The 21,952-nt window shown below is 48.7% G+C and overlaps 1 protein-coding gene across 4 annotated transcripts in view; it reads left to right on the top strand.

The window, feature by feature from the left end:
- The window catches only part of LOC119952291 (glycerophosphodiester phosphodiesterase domain-containing protein 5-like), a 153,740-nt gene that overhangs the window by 45,720 nt on the left and 86,068 nt on the right, over window positions 1-21,952 (top strand). For all 4 annotated transcript variants that reach the window (XM_038775923.1, XM_038775924.1, XM_038775921.1 and 1 more), the window contains exon 2: window positions 1,116-1,258. In XM_038775923.1, the coding sequence (XP_038631851.1) occupies window positions 1,151-1,258 (108 nt within the window). In that variant the 5' untranslated portion in view covers window positions 1,116-1,150. The remainder of the gene's footprint in view (window positions 1-1,115; window positions 1,259-21,952) is intronic.

Genomic DNA, 21,952 nt, shown 5'->3' with positions numbered 1-21,952 from the left:
GAAGACACCAGTGTTTTGACACTGCTGTCACCTGCACAATCCGCCATCGCAGAGACTACTACCTCCGTGGGTAAAGTTAGTGATCAGGCTCCTGGGTCACCCTCTGGTGAGCACCACACACATGTTGCAGCAAACCAGGTGGCGGTAGGGACTCCTGAGGGAGTGGCCTGTTGGAGGGCTGCTCAATCCCAGGGAACAGCTGTTCTCAAAACAGGTGCCGCGCTGCTGGAAGATATGATCCCGTCACTGGTGCAGATGCAGACACAGAGCCAGAATCTACAGGAAGGGATTGAGATTGCTGCTGTGCTCCAGAGCTTGGCCTTTTTAGGAAGGGTCATGGATGAGGGCATCAATAGCATTGGCCGGGTGCTGCCTGACTTTGACCTGTCACAGAGGGACATGACAGAGGCAGTGAGAGACATAACCAAAGCAGAGAGGGACTTGACAGAGGTAGTGAGGGATATGTCTCACTCACTGAGGAGCATGCTGTAGACTCAGAACACCACAGCTGAGGACATCAAGACCATAGCTCAGATGAGGAAGGGCTTCCAGGACTGGCAATGCCAGGTGACGTTGGTGCCTTTGGCGACTGCTGGTGTCGAACTGCGGAGAATCTAGAGCCGTGAGTCCGGAATACTGTGAAGTGTCTAATCAAAAGACTGTTCCTTGAGCTCACATCAAATTTCATTGGAATACTGCAGTTGGTCAAGGTCAAAGAGTTCAGTTGAGAGCAATGGAAAGAATAAAAATAACAGATGACTAGAATCTGGGGGTCATGCTTCCAGATTGAATGGAGGTATTCCATAAATTTGTCAACTCTTATGTATCGCGAGCAGCAAATATTGTACACTAACTTGAAAAAAAGTACATGGAAATCGCTTTTTCGCTTAAAAGTAATGTTTGAGACCATGCACAGTGGTGCTTGGAGAGTTGTCATGGGAAGGGGATGGGGCTGTTGGGGGTATTGAGGAATCTTGTGCTGAGGAAAAACAAAGATATATCAAAAGCATTGGTGATCCCATAATGAGGAACAGTGAATGTGATACAAGCATTCTGTTCCAATTATGGTATTGTGAATTTTGTCATTTATTTATTTTTCTTCTTATCCCCATAAGACTGTGCAGTTAACGCTTGAGAACTAAGGAGAGTGATGATGGAAAGGCAGACGATACTTCGGTTGAAGAAACTTTGCTCAACTTGCGTTACTGGCATTTATGGTTGCCAATGGAAAAAGTATCCACCACGACCCAACAAAAAGGTACTGTCCTGAATTCTACAGAAGACAATTACCACCGAGCAGAAGAGAGCCATTTTGTAATGAGTGCAAAGTGTAGGTTTAGATTGTCTGTGCTTTATTCTTTTAATGTGCATTGCGTGTCTTCATGCCTCATTCTTCCCAATACAGCTGTGTTGCATTTGAAGAATTTATAAGGCTTGCTGCACTAACTGTAGCTCGTTTATTTTTCTTAATGTTTCTCAACATGGGATTCTAGTTGAGTTGCTACAGAACATAGGAACAGGAGTTGGTCTTTCAGCCCTCCGCTCCCTGTTCCACTCTATCTGAACTGCATCCAAACTCTATCCACTCACGTGGGCTCCATATCTCTTTATATTCTTGGCTGGCAAAAATCCACCCATCTCAGATTTCAATGATCAATTGAGATAGCACATACTACTTTTTGTGAGAAAGGTTTCCACACTTCTGTCACCTTTTGCTTGAAGAATTACTTTGTAACTTCCTTTCCGAATGGCCTGGCTCTGCTTTTAATATGGTAGATTGATCAAGAAGGTAAGATCCCATTGCAACTGGTGCAATTTGGCAAACTGGATCCAAAATTGGCTTTGTGGCAGGAGGCAGAGTGTTGCTCAAAGGTTGTTTTTGTGACTGGAAGTCTGTGTCCAGTGGTGTACTGCAGGGACCAATGCTGGGTCCCTTGCTGTTTGTAGGTACATTAATGATCTAATGTGGACGGTATGATTAGTAAGTTAGTATATGACATGAAAAATGATGGTGTGGTAAATAGTGAGGATGAAAGCCTTAGATCGCACGACAATATAGACAGGTTGGTCAGATGGGCAGAACAGTGGCAGATGGAATTTAACCCTGGAAAGTGTGAGGTGACGCATTTTGGGAGGACCAACAATGCAAGGGAATACACATCGAATGGTAGGATGCTAAGAAGTACAGAAGACCAGAAGGACACTAGGATTCAAGTTCAATGTTCCCTGAAGGCAGTACAACAGGTGGATAAGGTGGTTAAGAAGGCATATAGGATACTTGCCTTCATTAGCCGAGGAATAGAATATAAGAGCAGGTAGGTTAAGACGGAGCTAAAATGCTTGTTAAGCCACAGCGGGAGTACTGTTTGCAGTCCTGGTCTCTATACTATAGGAAGGATGAGATTGCACTAGAAATGGTGCAGAGGAGATTCACCAAGATGTTGCATGGCTGGAGAGTTTCAGCTATGAAGAGAGGCTGGTTAGGCTGAGGTTGTTTTCCTCAGAGCAGAAAAGGCCGAGGGGGACCTGATTGAGGGATATAAAATTAAGAGCAAGTTACAATCCCAGTTGATGTTAAAACTGTAGAGAAAGATCCCAGAATGGAACCCTGGTTCAAAAGACTGTAACTTTTACTTTATTTCATAAAACGTGGATGAACAGAATCACGGGATCAATAATTAGTTTCAACAAGAAAAAAATATTTATTAAGCATGCAAGATTCGGATTATGATACTCCTTATGATTCAATCCTCCTTATGATACAATACTCCTTATGGTACAATACTCCCACCGTGGCTTAACAACTAGACATAAGTTTAAGATTAGCATGGATGACAAAGTACATTTAAAGTTGCAATGTCCTCACTGACAAAGTCCTTTTGGCGCAAACAAAATGTCTGTGGTCAAACACATACTTCATTCTAAAACCTCAAATGAATGCCTGTGGATTCCTCCTCAGAAACCACACAGATGATTGCCACATGAGAGTTTCCAAACTCTAATCCAAAAAACAAGCTTTAAAATCTTCTCTCATAATCATGCTTTCCATTAACGGTTTGTATTATAAGATCTAGTCCACATTTTACAAAAGACCTGTGAACAGAGCTTCCACTCCACTTTTAACAACAAATCCAATTCAAGATTTGACACCAACCCCTTTCAGGATTTCTTGGTCTTACAGACTTCTTCACAAACTCGTGAGGTTCATCCACTAGATTATTTCAAGTAATGTCTCACAAATTGTAGTAATATCTCGAAAAGTGTAGCACAACTGCGGATATATTTCTGGCCTCTCAAGATCCGGTGCTTTCAGCTCTCTATGACTTCACTGAACTGTGATCTGTTATTTTTTCCCCAATTTCCTCTGTTCTGTTTCACTCCAGACTTCTAAAGCAATTCTTTCTGTCCCAATTCCCTGAGTATCTGCACTGGAATTCTCCGCATTTTCAGGGGCCAGGTGGATGGCGGAAGGGTTGGCGCCACTCCAGCCGACGCCAAAGGGATGGCACAAGCAAGTTAGTGCATGCGCGCAACAGCCAGCGTGATCTCGCGCATGCGCAGACCGGCTGGTGTATTTTTGTGCATGCGCGGGGGGGTTCTCTTCTCCGCGCCGGCCCCCCGGCAATATGGCAGAGCCCTACAGGGGCCCGGCGTGAAAGAAAGAAGTCCCCCACGGAACAAGCCCGCCTGCAGGTCTGTAGGTCCCGATTGTAGGCCAGGCCACTGTGAAGGCCCCCCCCAGGGTCAGATCCCCCCACGCCCCCCCCCCCCCCGAGGACCGCTTCTGCACACTCACCTGCCAGGTCCCGGTGTGCGTGAGGTCAGTAATTCGCGCCGGTAGGACTGGCCAAAAATCGCCGGGGGGGCCACTGTCAACGGTCCCTGACCAGCGTGGTGGGAATCCCGCCACCGCCCGAAAAACAGCAGCAGAGAATAGGACAGCCGCCGTTGGGGCGGCGGGATGGGATTCCCGCCTTCCCTCTGATGTGTTGGGCAGGCTGCGCCGATGTGGACTGCACTTCATGCAGTGTAGCGAGAGACAGACCTCCAACACTTGATAAGATGCAACACGATTTTATTTAACGTCTAAACTATTATATATGTTCAACTGTAGGTTGACACTATACTGACTTGACTGGAGACCTGATACTAGCCTGACCAGACTTACTAGCTACCTTGCACTGGCTATGCTCACGAGCTCTGACTGTCTCAGTGGCTGGATCCCGAGAGAGTGGGAAAACTGGTGCACTCTGGCTTTATAGTGGTCGTGTCCTGTCTGGTGATTGGCTGCTCTGTTCTGTGTGCTTACTGGTCATCCTGTGTGTCAATCACTGCCTGTCTGCATTCCATTATATATATATAGATGTATATTATGACATCTCCCCCCTTTTCTTTGTGTTTAGATAATAAATATTAAGGTGCGTGTGCGTGAAGATGTGTATATGTGCGTGACTATATACAGAATGTGCTAAAATGAACTTATATACATAGGAAAGTGTCGCTAGTGCAGAAATAGGGCAGATGAAATGGTAAATACGATATTTACAGAGGTCAAAACGATGAAGTAACAAAATTGTGCAAACGTTCAGTCGAGAAGTTGAGTCTTTGTGGCGGGCGACGAATTCTGGTTGATCACCTCAAGGGTGGATCAGGGGCCGCCGGCACTTGGATAGGTGGGACCGCCGCCAATGCAGTGGTCGCAGGGGTCGGCAGGACTGCTGGTGAATCGGTGGCCTCGTGGTAGGGCACGTCCGGAGGAAGCATTGTGTATGGCGGGGCATCACGGCTGGGTGGTGGGCGTTGAACTCTGCGCAGTGCCCGTCTGTTGCGTCGTAGGAAGAAACCATCAGCCATGCGGATGAGGAACGATCTCAGGCCACTTGCTTGACCACCACCACTGTGGTGGACCAGCCACCATCAGGTCCCTGACCAGCGTGGTGGGAATCACGCCACCGCCCAAAAAACGGCAGCAGAGAATAGGGCAGCCGCCGTTGGGGCCCCCCGCCGATTTTTGGCCAGTCCTACCGGCGTGAATTACTGCTGTATTTTTTGTACGACCATGAGGTGGTCAAGGTCTGGAACATGGATGGCTGGAACCGTGGTCCTCAGAGTGCGATTCATGAGCATCTGTGCTGGAGACAACCCAGTGGACAGCGGGGTTGCTCTGTATGCCAGCAGCGCCAGGTTGAAGTCGGAGCCTGAGTCTGCAGCCTTGCATAGCAATCTCTTGACGATATGGACCCCTTTTACGGCGTTCCCGTTTGACTGCGGGTAGCGGGGGCTGGAGGTGCGACAGAAGTTGTATAGCCGTGCAAAATCAGACCATTCCTGGCTGTAAAAATAGGGACCATTGTTACTCATCACCGTGAGCGGTATCCCATGCCTGGCAAATGTTTCTTTGCATGATTTAATCACCGCCTTTGATGTGAGGTCGGACAGTTTCACCACTTTTGGGTAACTGGAGATGTAGTCGACCAGGAGGACAGTCACGCCCCTTGGCATGGAAAAGGTCGACACCGACTTTGGATCATGGAGAGGTCACTATCTCATGTTGCTGCAGAGTTTCTTTGTGTTGAGCTGGCTGAAATTTCTGACATGTAGAGCACTTGAGGACCATGTTGGCAACGTCCTGGCTGATGCCCGGCCAATAGACTGCCTCCCGAGCTCTGCGTCGACATTTCCCGACTCCCAGTTGACCCTCATGGAGTTGACCGAGCACCATAGCTCGCATGCTGTGCGGAATCACGATCCGATCGAGCTTCATGAGGATGCCGTCCACCACCGTTAGGTCGTCTTTGACGTTGTAAAACTGGGGACACTGTCCCTTCTGCCAGCCATTCGTGAGGTGCTGCATCACACGCTGTAGCAGAGGATCCTTGGCCGTCTCATCACGAATTTGGATGACCCTCTCATCAGAGGCCGGAAGGTTGGAGGCACACAATTGCACCTGCGCGTCGATTTGGCAAACAAAGTCAGTTTGTTCACACGGTGTGGTGATAGACCTGGAAAGGGCATCTGCAACATTGAGTTATTTGCCTGGCGTGCAGACAAGTTCAAAGTCATAGCGACGTAGCTTGAGGAGGGTTCGTTGTAACCGAGGCGTCATGTCATTTAAATCCTTCTGGATGATGTGGACTAGTGGCCTGTGGTCTGTCTCAATCGTGAAACTTGTTGATTCCCGTTAGGAGGCCCAGGCATTCCTTCTCAATCTGAGCGTACCGTTGCTCAGTGGGCGTCATGGCTCTGGAGGCATACGCAACTGGAGCCCAGGACGAGGAATCATCCCGTTGGAGGAGCACTGCCCCAATGCTGTCCTGGCTTGTGTCAGTAAATATTTTGGTCTCCTTGGTAGGGTCGAAGAATGCCAGAACTGGGGCTGTGGTGAGCTTTGCCCTCAGCTCACGCCATTCTTTCTCATGAGCGGGCAGCCATTGGAATTACGTCGGTTTTTGACGAAATGGCGGAGGGCTGTGGTGTGGGACGCCATGTTGAGAATGAACTTCCCGAGGAAGTTGACCATCCCTAGAAAGCGGAGGACCGCCTTCTTGTCCTCTGGGGTCTTCATGGCGTTGATCGCCAAAATCTTGTCAGCATCTGGCCGCACGCCTTGTTTCGAGATGTGGTCACCAAGGAATTTGATGTCTGATTGACCGAACGAGCACTTGGCCCTGTTGAGTTGGAGACCATGCTCATGGATTCTGTGGAATACCTGCTTGAGGCGATCGATGTGTTCTTGAGGAGTTGTGGACCAGATTATGACATCGTCAACATACACTCGCATCCCCTCGATACCTCCATCATCTGTTCCATGATGCGGTGAAATACCTCTGAGGCAGAGATGATACCAAAAGGCATCCAGTTGTAGCATTAGCGACCGAACGGGGTGTTGAATGTGCACAGCTTGCGACTGGATGCGTCCAGCTGTATTTGCCAGAACCTCTTGGAGGCTTCCAGCTTCGTAAAGAATTTGGCTTGAGCCATCTCGCTGGTCAACTCTTCTCGTTTTGGTATCGGGTAATGTTCCCTCATGATGTTGCAGTTTAGATCCTTGGTGTCGATGCAGATTCGAAGCTCACCTGACGGCTTCTTGACGCAGACCATGGAGCTGACCCAGTCTGTGGGTTCTGTGACCTTTGATATGGTGCCCTGGTCCTGGAGGTCCTGTAATTGCTGCTTGAGGCGATCCTTGAGGGGTGCCGGCACCCGGCATGGTGCGTGAATTACAGGGGTGGCATTTGGTTTGAGCAGGATTTTGTATCGGTATGGGAGCGTGCCCATTCCGTCGAACACGCTGTGGTACTGCGTGATGATGTCATCAATTTCAACCTGGAAGTTTTCATCAGGTGAGGCTGTCGCCTGTGAGGATGACATGGTGTGGACTCGCTGAACCAGGTTCAGGAGTTTGCAGGCCCGAGCACTGAGCAGGGATGCTCTGTCAGGTCCTACAATCTGATAGAACATAGAACAGTACAGCACAGAACAGGCCCTTTGGCCCTCGATGTTGTGCCGAGCATTGTCCGAAACCAAGATCAAGCTATCCCACTCCCTGTCATTCTGGTGTGCTCCATGTGCCTATCCAATAACCACTTGAAAGTTCCTAAAGTTTCCGACTCCAGTATCACAGCAGGCAGTCCATTCCACACCCTAACCACTCTCTGAGTAAAGAACCTACCTCGTATATCCCTCCTATATCTCCCACCCTGAATCTTATACTCATGCCCCCTTGCAACAGCTACATCCACCCGAGGAAATAGTCTCTGAACGTCCACTCTATCTATCCCCTTCATCATCTTATAAACCTCTATTAAGTTGCCTCTCATCTTCCTCCGCTCCAAAGAGAAAAGCCCTAGCTCCCTCCTCATAAGACCTATCCTGCAAACCAGGCAGCATCCTGGTAAATCTCCTTTGCACCCTTTCCAATGCTTCCACATCCTTCCTATAATGAGGTGACCAGAACTGCACACAATACTCCAAATGTTGTCTCACCAGGGTCATGTATAGTTGCAACATAACCCCGCAGCTCTTAAACTCAAGCCCCCTGTTAATAAATGCTAACACACTATAAGCCTTCTTCACGGCTCTATCCCCTTGAGTGGCAACCTTCAGAGATCTGTGGACATGAACCCCAAGATCGCTCTGTTCCTCCACATTCCTCAGAACCCTGCCATTGACCCTGTAATCCGCATTCAATTTTTTTCTACCAAAATGAATCACCTTGCACTTAGCAGGGTTAAACTCCACCTGCCATTTTTCGGCACAGCTCTGCATCCTATCAATGTCTCTTTGCAGCCTACAACGGCCCTCCAACTCATCCACGACTCCACCAATCTTGGTGTCATCAGCAAATTTACTGAGCCACTCTTCAGCCCCCTCCTCCAAGTCATTGATAAAAATCACAAATAGCAGAGGACCCAGCACTGATCCCTGTGGTACACCGCTGGTAACTGGTCTCCAGTCTGAAAATTTTCCATCCACCACCACCCTCTGTCTTCTATGTGATAGCCAGTTACTTATCCAATTGGCCAAATTTCCCTCTATTATCTTGAACCGCAGTGTCCCTTTAATTGACTTATTGGACACTCCGAGTTGGTATGAGCCACTGGCAGCTATGGCATTGCCATTGTAGTCAAGGAGCTGGCAGGCCGGTGGAAGAATGCTTGGTCTGACGCAGATGGTGTCGAGATCGAATTTCGAGATGAGGTTCGCCAATGTGCCGGTGTCCAGTTTGAACCGGATGCGAGCCTTGTTGACTGTGAGGACAGCACACCACTCGTCGTCGGGATCCACGCTGAGGATCGAGAGGTGCTTCACTATCTTGGAGAAAGGATTTGAGAGGCACTCAGCATCAGGATCCGTTGGGCTGTCGGTATCTGGCATGGCCTGCTGTATTGAACGGACACGTCTGCGCCACAGCTGGGATCGCTGGCTGCTGGGCAGTGAAGCAGATGTGCAAAGGGCTGCGTAGTGGCCAAGCTTGCCACACTGTAGACACCGTCATGATTTTGCCAGACATTGCTGCTTTAAATGGACGGAGCCACAATTCGGACACGCCATGACGCCAATGTCAGCGCGTTCCGTGCGCCATCGCACATGCGCAGAGTGGTCATTTGTCGCGCCGTCCCCTCGGTCGTGGCGCGCATGCGCAGGGGCCTGGAAAAAGCACGTGAAATGGCCACTCTCGTCGATACTTAGGCCCTGCATTGGTACGATAGCCTGCACCCGATCCGCCTCGTGGGATGCTCGCTTTGCCGTTTCTGCCGCCCTGATGTGGGAGTACCGATTGTTAGCATGTTCGTGGAGAACGCACATTTTGATGGCGATGGTGAGGGTGAGCTGCTTGACTTTCAGGAGCTGCTGACGAAGGGAATCGGAGTGGACCCCGAAAACGATCTGATCCCGGATCATGGAATCAGTTGTCGAGTCATAGTTACATGACTGCGCGAGGATGCGGAGATGGGTCAAAAAGGATTGAAAAGGTTCATCCTTACCCTGAAGCCTCTGCTGGAAAACGTACCGTTCAAAGCTCTCATTCACCTCAATGTCGCAGTGGCTGTCGAACTTCAGCAGGACTGTTTTAAATTTCGTCTTGTCTTCGCTTTCAGCGAATGTAAGGGAGTTGTAGATGTGGATGGCGTGGTCCCCGGCTGTGGAGAGGAATGGCACCGGCCCTTGGAAAGTGTATCCTACTTAAGCCCCACCTCCACCCTATCCCCATAACCCAGTAACCCCACCTAATTTTTTTGCATACTAAGGACAATTTAGCATGGCCAATCCACCTAACCTGCACATCTTTGGACTGTGGGAGGAAATCGGAGCACCCGGAGGAAACCCACGCAGACACGGGGAGAACGTGCAGACTCCGCAAAAACAGTGACCCAAGCCGGGATTTGAACCTGGGACCCTGGAGCTGTGGAGCAACTGTGCTAACCACTGTGCTACAGTGTTGCCCACTGCTACCGTGCTGCCCGTGATGTTATGAGGAAGATTTGATAAGATGTACCTTTGTCATTTTTAGTGCCTAATTTGATACTGGGTGGTCAATTTGGTTTTAATCTCATTGAATCTTTGTACAACTGAGTGGCTTGCTGGGACATTTCAGAGGGTAGCTTAGAGGTAATCACATTGCTGTGGTTCTGCAATCACATGGATGTCACACTGGATAAGACAATCGATTTTGTTCCCGATAGAACATTAGTGAACCAATTAGGTTTTTACAATAATTTGGTAGTTTTATGATCATCATTATAGTCGGGGGGCGCAATTCTCCGGCCTCGTTGCCCTCTCGTTTGAGAGAAAGGAGGCCCATGAATAGCGGGAGAGGCCAAAAACCTGAACCGCGCCAGGCACCAAACAGTTTGCGATGCAACCGGCCCGTTCCTGTAGGCGAAATCGGGATCTCGCATGGCGAGAAACCAATTTTCACCGCTTAAACCCTAGTTGCATACAATTAATGGGAGCGATCCCATATCTAACGGCTTCCCCTGAAGCATGGCCTCCCCAGCAAGTGGTCACACTGGTGCCGATTAATACTCCTTTGTATGAACATTAACCTGAAGGAAAGGCTTCTGCGGGGAGCTGAGGAGGTGAGTAGCCATCTTTGCTCACAGGTGTTATTGGCCAGGGTTTAGAAAACTCCAAGGTATATCATGGAGTTCACCTGACCCACGACTTTTGATAGATTTTGTTATGGGGAACATAAGGGTCCACTCTCCAGGTGCTATGCAACAGAGACCTTAAGTATTTTTAAAACAAAACAATGTTTATTCTATGAACCCAGTTAATATTTTATAAACAGACACTAAACATCTTATCAACTACCAACACACGTAACCCCAAAGATACAATACTCTATAGATAATCCTTAATACCTTTCCTGGCAACATCCATAAGTTAAACCCTTTTTACAAAGAGACCTGGTTTAAATTCTCACCAGAAACAGGTATTACTTTGAAATCATCAAGTGAGCTAAAGACATTCTTTAGCTTGTAGGGAGAGAGAACATTTCACATCTGCTTGCCTTGAATACAGCTCTCCAACTCTGAAAACGAAATCAAAAACAGAGCCACTAAGTAGCTTTACAGTTGAAAATGAAAGCTCCACCCACACACTGGCATCACTGCAGCTATTTGATAAACACCCATTTCTTAAAGGTACATCCACCTGACACAGGCAAAAAGGCCAGTGGGGTTGGGGGACCCTTGACTGGGGGTGGAGGAGGGTGCACCCTCCACAGGGGTGGGCTGATATGCAAAGCGGAGAGGGGAGAGGGTGGGAGACACCGCGGGCAACCGCGTGCAACATCACCATGCCAACACCTGGATTGTGAGTACCTGTTCCGGGGGGGGCAGCCCTTGTCCCTGCCCGGACCATCCATTGCGCCCACCGATTGCTGAAGCCTCTGGCCTTGTGGCTGAAGGCTACTGCTGATTGGGAACTGGCAATCATGGTTAAGTGGGCACTTCCGTGCATTTCCGTGGGTGGGCGGGCTATGTAGCATGTGGGAATCATAAGAACATAAGAACTAGGAGGAGGAGTAGGCCATCTGGCCTTTCGAGCCTTCTCCGCCATTCAATGAGATCATGGCTGATCTTTTGTGGACTCTGCTCCACTTTAAAGGACATTAGTGAAGCAGATGGGTTTTTACAACAATCGACAATGGTTTCATGGTCATCTTTAGACTTAATTCCAGATATTTATTGAATTCAAATTTCACCGTCTGCCATGGCAGGGTTTGAACACAGGTCCCCAGAGCATGACTCTGAGTCTCTGGATTACTAGTCCAGCAACAATACCACTACTCCACTGTATCCTTCTTCATTGCTTATCATCCCAATCAGACCATGATACGTGGGCACTGTGCTTGAATACTGAGGGGAGGTAACACCATACGCACAGCAGCCAACATCTGAGCACCCAGGTGATGGGACGCAGCTTCGGGGACATGTCCATGGCTGGAGGGTGTGTGAGTGACATGCGGAGGGGACCACTGCCTGTTCCAGGTAACGCTCCGAGCAAGTGTCTGGGGTGCAGGGTCTAGGGTCCGGTGAGGTGGGCCTGTTGCGGCCAGGAGTGTGTGGGCAAGGCTATCCGGGTGGAGGGGGCTATCAATGGGAGAATGGAGGATTCCGGTGTGGGAGCCACCGCTGTTTGTCAATCTAACACGTCTCCCAATTCCTTACAGATATTCAAAGGTATGGACAGTATTTTGGACCCCACAAAACAAGCTCTTGTGGTGCTGCTGGTAGCCAGGGCAGCCAGACACCAGAGAAGGCGTCAACAGCAGCGTCCGCAGACAATCGAGGCGGCGGCCCATGTGCCGGACCCTGAGGACACGGCCACCCAACAGGCCCAGGAGGAACCCAGAGGAGGAGGCTCGTGAGGCCCATGGTGTACAAGCGCGCTAGTAGTTCGAACAGATGATGGACAGCACATGTTTCAGGATGTAACATGCCTCAGCAAGGAGATGGTGCGGCACCTGTGCCCTGTCCTCGCGGACTTGGCACCACGTGGAAGAGGACGACACTTGCTCCCGGTGGCTGTCAAGGTCGCTACAGCCCTGAATATTTACTCCTCAGGATCATTCCAGGGCTGGAATGGGACCTGTGTGGCATCTCACAGGCCACAGCCCACAGGTGCCTCCAACAGGTCACGGATGCTCTGTTTGCCAGGGCGGAAAACTATCTCAACTTTGACATGGACCAAGCCCAACAAGATGCCCGGACAGCAAGATTCTCCACCGTCGCCAGGATGCCCAGGTTCAGGGGCACTCATATCACCTTACGCTCACCAGGCCATCTCAGAGTGCCCAACATTAACAGGAAGAGTTTCCACTCCCTGAACATTCAGCTTGTGAGTGACCACCACATGAAGGTCATGCACGTGTGTGCAAGTAACTCAGGGAGTGTGCATGACAGCTACATCCTGGGGCGGTTGGTCATCCCTGGCCTTTTAGAGGACCACCCCAGGATGGGCAGCTGGCTCTTGGGGGTTAATGGGAACCCGCTAAGGACCTGGCTAATGATGTCAGTGCAGAGGCCAGTGACCAAAGCAGAGACCCAATACAACAAAGCCCACGTGGCCACCGGGCTGTCATTGAGCAATGCATCGAACTGCTCAAAATATGGTTTGATGCCTCTACTGCTCCGGTGGTGCCCTGCAGTCCAATACCCGGAGGATTACCCGCTTTATGGTGGTCTGCTGTGTCCTCCATAACCTGGCACAGCAGCGGAGTGACGTGCTGGAGATTCGGAATGAGGAACATGTGCCCGAGGAGGAGGAGAACGAGGGTGATGGGGAGGCGCCGGACCAGCAGAGGATGATCTCGGGGAGGAACCGGTCTGCAAAACAGGCGGCAAGCCCGGTGGGCCAGGGAGGCCCTCATACTCATCCGTGTCACACAACACGTAGCCTGGCCTGTCATCGATACCTTACCCATCCGCCACCCCCATTTTTCACCCTCCCAGATGTCACATCACTCCAGGGTGCTGGGACTGTGTCGGCACCATCAGCAGGTCACTGTCGAGGGCATAGGGTGATGATAAACCGCAGAGAGCTGAGCGCCAGTACTTCTCAATTTATGCCATAGTCTGACTCCTGCCTGTCTACTGAGTGCTCGCTCACACCCAGCAAAGTGGGCCTGGGGAGATGGGCCAAGGTTTCAGAGGTCGGGCCGCATTGCAGAAGAATGTGATAGAGTATTTTTAATGTGTCACAGGTGTCCAACAATTCCCCACTCTCCCAATGGTGCCATCCCACTCACCCCCTCCCCCTGCCCTTTCCCCCCCTCCCTGGTGCCCTTGGTGATCCTCAACGTGCTTCATCTTCCTTGATCCACCTTATGTCCAAGTGGGTTCTGGGATGCACATCTGAGATGGAGGCAGCCAGCTGTTTACCACGTCCTGCTGGGGGCTCTGGTGCACTTGTCTTTGACACATGCACAGCCATGCCATCCTGTCCCGTGTGCTGACTTGCCACCTCATCAGAGGGGTGGAACTCGGGGTAGCTGGTGTCCACGATCCTCACTCGATGGGACGGGTGTGGGTTGGCACCCAATGCCTTCTCCTCCCATTCGGTTCCCATAAGGCCACGGGGTTCACCGCAGGGCGGAGGGGCTGCTGGTTCGAGCCCTGGCTGTCCCTGCATCATCTGGCTCTGCCAGCCCTGGCGGATCTCCGATGTCTGTACCATCGTTTGGACATCCTTGGCGATGCTCCTCAGTGATTGGGTCATGCTCTGCAGCGCCTCGGCAATGCCCACCTGCGGTTGCGACAAACTCTGCAGTGCCTCAGTCAATCCCATCTGAGAGCGGGACATATCCCGCAGAACCTCATCAAAGTCAGCCTGGTACTGGGTTACATCCTCCAGCGAGTCGGACATTCTGCCAAAGCTCTCAGCCATGGCCTTCACCGACTGCGCCACACCTTGGACACCTCTACTAATGGTGCCGACGTCATGCACCAGACTTTCTACTGTGGTTGCCACTCGAGCAGTGTTGGCCTCAGTGCCACGCATTACTGGTGACATTTCATGCATCCGTCGCCTCTGCGACTCCTCCAAGCACCTATAGGCCTGCTGGAGTGTCGCTGACATCTCCCTCTGAATGTCCTGGCCGCACCCTAAATCTCTATCAGATCCGGGTAACACCGTTCATTGGCTCAGCATCTGGCTGGGACCCAGCTGGGTTCTGGGATCCAGCAGACCTCTGACTGCTGTCTTGCCTGGATGTTCCACCATCCACCTGATGTACATCGACAACTGTGTAGTGCTCACCAGATTGTGCCCTAGAAGCCTGTCCACTAGCATTTTCCACCGAGGTGCGTGTATCTGCGCTGGTGGAGGATGAGGTTGACAGCTATGATGGGTAAATTGTGGCATTCTGTCAGTGCTCTCCTCCAAGGTGCTCTCCTAGGAAGCAGAAGAGGGGGCCACCCGGGATGAGCCGACACCGTCGGCTGAAGGGCCTGTGGGCGAATGGACATGTCATCAATGGGAGGGATGGGTCAGTCAGTATGGCAATGAAAACTTACCTGTAACAGGTCCTCTGGGACGGGCCCGGTGGATCCTCATCTCTGTGGCGTGCGCTGACATCCACATCAGTGACCGCTCTGTCCTCGGCACCCCCCATCACCTTCAGGGCCTGTTCCTCGAAGGTGGTGAAGATTCATATGTCCAGCACCCCTCCGCCAGTCTGGGCCCTCTCCCTGCGATTGTGGGAAAGCTTCTCCTGCAGAAACACAGAGAGGGGATTGTTAGCCACATGTCGGGAGGGGGCTGAAGGGAGGGTTGGGGGGGATGGAAGAGAGGGGATGAAGGGAGGCCTGTGGGCCGCATGGGAGTTGGGGGTGGATGCTCGCGTGGGGGCAGAAAGGTCTCGGTGAGGAAGGTGGGAGGAGGGGGGGGGGGACATTGGTGTCAACTCACCCGTGCTGCCCAGTGTAGGCATTGACTTTCTTGCGACACTGGTGGCCAGTCCTCCTGGTCACACTCCCTGAACTCACGGCTGCCGACACCTCATCCCAGGCAGCACTGGTTGCCTTGTGGCTCACCCTCCAGGACCTTCAGGTGAACAGGACATCTGCCCTGGCCTTCACCACATCGAGTAGCCTCGCCAGGTCTGCATCCCCGAATCGGTAGGCCGATCATCCCGGTGCCATTGCTGTGAGCTGAGTGGGGCTGTCTGTGCAAGTACTGTTTAAGTGTTGCTCGATCTTGTTAGCGGGGGGTGGGTGGGGGGTTTGGGGGGGGGGGGGTTTGGAATGCACATTCCTGGCGAATTGGCTGACAAGCCTTCATTTACGGTGAGAAGCACATGGAGCCTCGTTAAGTGGACCAAATTACGTTGAATGGCATTCCCGGCCTTGTTGGGCCGAGTGCCGGAAAGCCTGCTACCATACTTCAAATCTTTCCAGAAAATCACCCAGGTATATTCATTGATTGAATTTAAATTTCCACAGCTGCCGAAGTGGGAATTGAACACAAGCCCCAAAGCCTTAGTCTGGAACTCTGGACTATTATCTACTATACCACTATTGTGCCAGTCCCTTAAAGTTCAGCAAATATCTCATTAATATATAACTTGTTTGGAAACCGATCAGTCAACCTTTGGCTGAAATAGTGACCCACTTTTTGCAACAAATCGACTGTTAACTCCTACTGACTTTCTAAACTTCATTAGAAGTTTCGGAAACTAAGTTAAATTTCAGTTTGAAGGTAACACACTTTCTGTTCTATTCACCTACTTCCTACCAAATGAATTTCCACTCTCATCAAATTTCTGACAAACTTGATATCTTGCAGAGTGTGACCAGTTTCACTGCAAGGCACCTGCATTCAATGTCACACGTGAAAGTTGGTTAAACCCTGTAAACACCAAGCTGTGCCAGGGCTGGATTGACAACTCATTATAAATGTGTCCAAGATATAGCAATAGGTTCACCATAATTATACCAGGGCCCAAAGTGTTAAATTATGACGATAGGCTGAGATGTGATCAGATTGAGATCTTTTAAATAATAATTTATAACTTTATGCGCAGTAATATGTCTGTTAATAATAGACGTCTTTTAAATTGCGAGGCGTTGACGTTTTGCACCTTGATCAGCTCTTAGGTTGGGCTTGCTTTGGCTGATTTTTGCCTCTCATTAGCTTGGTTTGTTTTTGTGTTTGCGTTTGCATTGCAACTGGTACATTGAGTGGGTGATTTAATTGTCTGAGACACAACAAAAGTACAAAAAGTGTTCCCTGGGTTCAGTTCACTTCAGTCATTATCGGTTAGCCTTGACAAGCACTGCAGTCTGTCGTTTTCTTTCCCTATACTTTCTGAAGCACCGATCAAATGTTTTGTGGTAGTGTCATGGGTGTGTCTTCAACTGTGGATTTTTCTTGTCAAATGAAATGCTTGATCATGTGCCAGTATCTAGCACAGTGTTCACAGATAGCTATGCCTTAACACGAATCACTAATTATTTTCTTGCTATGGTAGACATAAATCATTGATACTTTCATTTTGAAATCCTGAACCTCTCTGTGCCCTTCAATCAAATATTTAAGCTGCTCTTGTCCTGTGGGACACTCTATATAGGAGTAAAGTACAGGAAACATGCAACTAAAAGAAAAAGATGTATAGCAGCTGTCAAATAAAATGAAGTTTCCCCATTGCTAATAACCTGGAACTTAGAAGGTACCGGGGGCATCATTTTATTTACACACACGTAAAAGGTGAAAAGATAAGCAAATCTGCAAATTTGCATTTCAATGGGCTACTTCTCAAACACAACAGGGTTAACTTTCATCTTCACTCCATGGGTGAAAGTCTGGTGGAGCTGGTCAGCTGCCTGTTATTGATCTCCACTTGAATTTCATTCCACTTATTTCAGTGTTAGTAACATCAAACGCATTGTACCATGGGTGGGTGAATTGCTTTCCCAGATTATTGCCCATGTTGTGAGCACAAAGATGATTTGTCACTGATGGCCAGTTTACATGGGTTTATTTGGGACTTATGTCCTGTATTTCTTTTAAAGTTATGCTAAGCTGCATTAGGAGGAAATGTGTGGAAGGGTTTTGTGTTCTAGATATTCTCAAATTCAGTGTCCACTTATTGCTCCCATTCGCAAATTTTGTCTTGCTTACAAGCCAGAATGTGCCTTTTCTTGCAAGAACAAGGCAAATATAAAGTGAGAGCCAGATCCAAACAAGAAACTGCTGTCACTTCACTCTGGTTCACTGACACATTATCTCCTTGATTTTAGTATGATAAATATATTGAACATTGTTACAGAGTGTCACGTTGAGTACAGAGCATTCTTATAAGCCTTTCTCCTATGTAATTGTTTTACTGGCATTTGTTGAGGGTTCTGAGCATGTCGATCTTTGGGTACGCTTTTTCAGCCTGCAGGAAGTGACCTGCAAGCAAAACCTGTTTTACTAGTGTTTCCTATTTTCATAGTTTTTGTTGAACTTTGTAATTTATTCAGATAAAGAAGTTTAACCTTCTTTTAAGCAACGCATTCGACTACCTTTTTGTGGTCGCGATGAGGAGAAAACGGCAAGAAAAGAACAAAAGTTTTTTGATGTTTAGTGTGGCGACACAAAGTTGCGTTCAGCGAGTTGTTGGTTTTCATCGTGGATTTATTCGACGGAATTACAAGTTTGCAGCACCATGGATATGTTAAGGGTGGTCAGTGAGTTTATTGAGAGAGGCGAGGACTGGGCTAAATATGTGGAGAGGATGCAGCATTTCTTTTTAGCAAATGGAATAGAAGCTGCGGCAAAACAGCACTAGAGTCTCCTGAGTGTGTGTGGGGCGAAGATTTATAAGTTGATGAAGAATCTGGCAAGATCACTGAGCCAGGAGGGATTTCATTTACAATCTTACCTATTCTTGTCCAGATTCACCAGAACCCGAAGCCCTCATAGCTCAAATTTCATAGCCATTTTCAAAAAGCAGGTCAATCGGTTGCAATTCTGCCAGCTTTCAGAGCACTATGGTTTCTAATCAGCTTTAGAAGATATACTCAGAGATAGGCTGGTCTGCAGCATTAACAAAGACAACACTCAGCATGGGTTGTCGGGTGAAGCCACATTGACTTTTAAGAAGGCTAAAGAAATTTCTCAGGATTGGAAATGGCTGCCAGAAATGCGAAACATGTTCAACAGGCTAATGGTCATACTCAGGTACAGCACCAAGTACAGCAAGAAGCTTCAAGTAGAAAGGTTAAGGCAGTGGAGTGTCACTGTGTGAATCAATGCAAGCTTTTGAATGCTGTTGGTCACCAATGCAACAAGAAAAGACATTTAGCAAAGAAATGAAGGGATGGGAAAGGCAAGACAAAGGCGGAGCAAGAAAATTTTAATTTTAGGAAGCCGTAAGCAGCTACACACCAGGTGGAAATCTCAGAGCAGGAAGAGGAACATACTTACAACATGTTTAATGTGAAGGAGGCACGAGCAGAGCCTATTTTTACTGCAGAGGTGGTCGATGATGAGCAAATCAAGATGGAGGTGAACACAGGAATCTCTGCACCGGTAGTTGGTAAAGAGACCTACACATGGGACTCTAACCGAGCGCCAGCCCTTACTTCAATAGAGATTAATCTTTGGACATACACCAGAGAATCCATAGGCTGGATTGTCCATCAGCGGGATCCTCTATTTCGCCAGCTGCGCACACTTACGCCCGGGGATTTTGCAACTGCGTGGGGCTGCCCACAATGGAAAACCCCGTTGGCCGGTTGGTGGGACGGAGATCCTGTTGCCGGCAGAGGCGCACCACAGCAGAAAATGTGTGCGGCAAGATGGAGAAACCCGCCCCATATCTTTGCTCAGGAGGTTGGAAGTTCATATTGTGTACAATTGCCAAGGAGGAAGGGCACTCCTCCTGCGGTCAAAGGAAAGGGGGCAGGTTTGCCAGGGTGTGTTTGGTTGAGCAAAATTCCTTTGAATCAGAGTGAGGTCCAGCACAGGAGGGTGACTGAGGACGTTGTTAAGAAGAATCCGGACGTGTTCAAGGAGGAACTGGGTACTACTGTGAAGTTGTCCGTAGATTCTCAAGATTATCCTCGTTTTCAAGCACAGGATAGTGCCCTATGCCATGAGAAAGACACCAAGACCATATTTGTTTATGTTATGCTCCGAGTCAGGAAATGTTTCAGAGCTATAACTGTTACAGATAACATGGCAAAAGGTATTGTTGCTGGGGCATTCACCAGGATGTGGTGCCTGTGTTTCCACGGCTGCCTGTTGACTCCCCTGGGGGAGTGGAAGAGGAATGTTCAGATGTTGGTTCTCAATCTACCACTTCACCCAGATCAACCATTACAAGATTCACCAGTGATATTGCGGAGATCGCAACATAACCGCAAAGGTCCTGACAAACTTTCATCCAGTTAAGTTATATTTCTGACCGGATGAGGCATTGAAATTTAAGGGGAAAGAAGTGATACAGAGTGTCATTACGAATACAGAGTTTAAATATGAATACAGAGTGTCATTATAAGCCTTTCTTCTATGTCGTTATTCTGGAGATTGTTGAGGGTTCTGGGCATGTTGAGGCTTTTTCAATCTGCAAGAGGTGACCTGCAAGTAAGACTCGTTTTGTTGGATCTCCTATTTGCATAACTATTATGTTAATGTTAATAGTAGCATTACAGTCATTAAGAACTTTTACTAACCTTTTCCAAATGTCAAAAAAAACAAAGACTCATCTCCTACGGTATGTTGCAACACAAATAATAACATGTTGCTTACCTACTTGTTATAACCTCCCCGGATCCTATTTGCTGTGGTAAATTGGTAATCCATGTTTCTTGAGGAATATGGGGCAGGATTCTCCGAGCCGAAATCGCACTTGGCGTGAGGGCGGAGAATGGAGCTTCAGACCCGCGATCGGGTCCGACGCCAGGACGTGAACCTCCGGCAACCGGAGAATCGGCGCCAGTCGCGTGCGTTCGATCAATGTGGCACCGGTTGGGGCCCGTTGAAAGGAACCCCCGTGGCGATTCTCTGCGGTCGACCGGCCGAGTCCCCGCCGGCGTGGTTTACGTATGGTTGCATCCGGCGGGAGCTCAGCAGCGCCCCTGCAGTGCTGTCCTGGTCGTGGGCGGGGGATCAGTCCCCGGGGGAGGGGAGGGGGGCGGGAAGGGGTGGGAAGGGGGCCTCCATGACGGCCAGGCCCGCGATCATGGGTGTTTATTACCGCAGTGATGTCAGAGAGTGGGTGGAGTTGGGCTGTCTGTCAGCTTTTTCGCATTAGGTTTTTGTACTGCAGGGTGGGTTTGGTTTAATTTTAGTTTTGGAGAAGCTGCAATCACAGTAGGATGTGTATGAATCTCTGCAAGCTTATGAATGGCCATTTGCTGATTTCAACGTGGTAACTGTTCTCAGTAGTGAAGTTAAACCTGATGTCTTTCTGTTAAAAGATGTTTTTAAGTCTTATGGATGTTAAAAGGAAAGTAAGAATTACTTAGTGTTGTATTCTTTGGGGGTTGTATTTGAACTAATGATTGCTGAGATGTTTACTGTATGTTTTAAAAAGGTTAACTTGAGTTCATAGAATGAACATTGTTTTGCTTTAAAAAATACTTTTCCATTTCTGCTGTACCACACCTGTAGAGTGGGCCGTGTGCTCCCCATACCACAATCTATTAAACGTTGTGGGTCAGGTGAACTCCATGATACACTTTGGAGTACTTTAAACCCTGGCCCATAACAGTAATCATCTTCTGAAATATTATGGATTCTGGAATTGCATTCCTGCAGATTGGAAGGTTGCCAATGTCATCCAACTACTTAAGAAGGGAGGGAGAGTGAAATTGAGCAACTACAGACCTTTTGGCCTTAAATCAGTAGGAAGGAAAATGTTGAAATCTGTTATAAAGGGTGTGATAAATGGACACTTGGATAATAATGATTGGACATAGTCAGTATAGATTTATGAATGGAAAATCATGTTTGACTAACCTGTTGGAGGTTTTTGAGGATGGTACCAACAGAATTGATAAAGTGGTGTCAGTATATGTAGGTATTTTCAGAAGGCTTTTGATAAAGTCTCCCACAGGAGGTTAATTAGCAAAATTAAAGCACATTGGATAGGGGTTAATATACTGGCATAGATTAAGGATTGGCCAATAAACAGAAGCCAGAGAGTAGGAATAAATGGGTCATTCTCACATTGGAAGGCTACGACTGGTGGGGTATGCAAGGATCAGAACTGGGTTCCAGCTGTTATCCATATGTATCATTGATTTGGATGTGGGGATCGAATGCACTACTTCCAAGGTCGCATATGACACACAGCTGGCTGGGAGTGTGTGATATGAGGAAGATGCAAAGCAACTTCACGAGGATTTGGACAGAACAGTAATTGGGCAAGATCGTGGCAGATGGAATATAATGTGTAAAAATGTGAGCACTTTGGTAGGAGGAACAGATGTGCAAATTGTTTGTTAAATGG

The sequence above is a fragment of the Scyliorhinus canicula genome, chromosome 17, assembly GCF_902713615.1.
Source record: "Scyliorhinus canicula chromosome 17, sScyCan1.1, whole genome shotgun sequence".
In the NCBI taxonomy this organism is placed as follows: Eukaryota; Metazoa; Chordata; class Chondrichthyes; order Carcharhiniformes; family Scyliorhinidae; genus Scyliorhinus; species Scyliorhinus canicula.
Note: the sequence above shows the minus strand (reverse complement) of the source record. Positions and strands in the feature narration are given on the sequence as shown.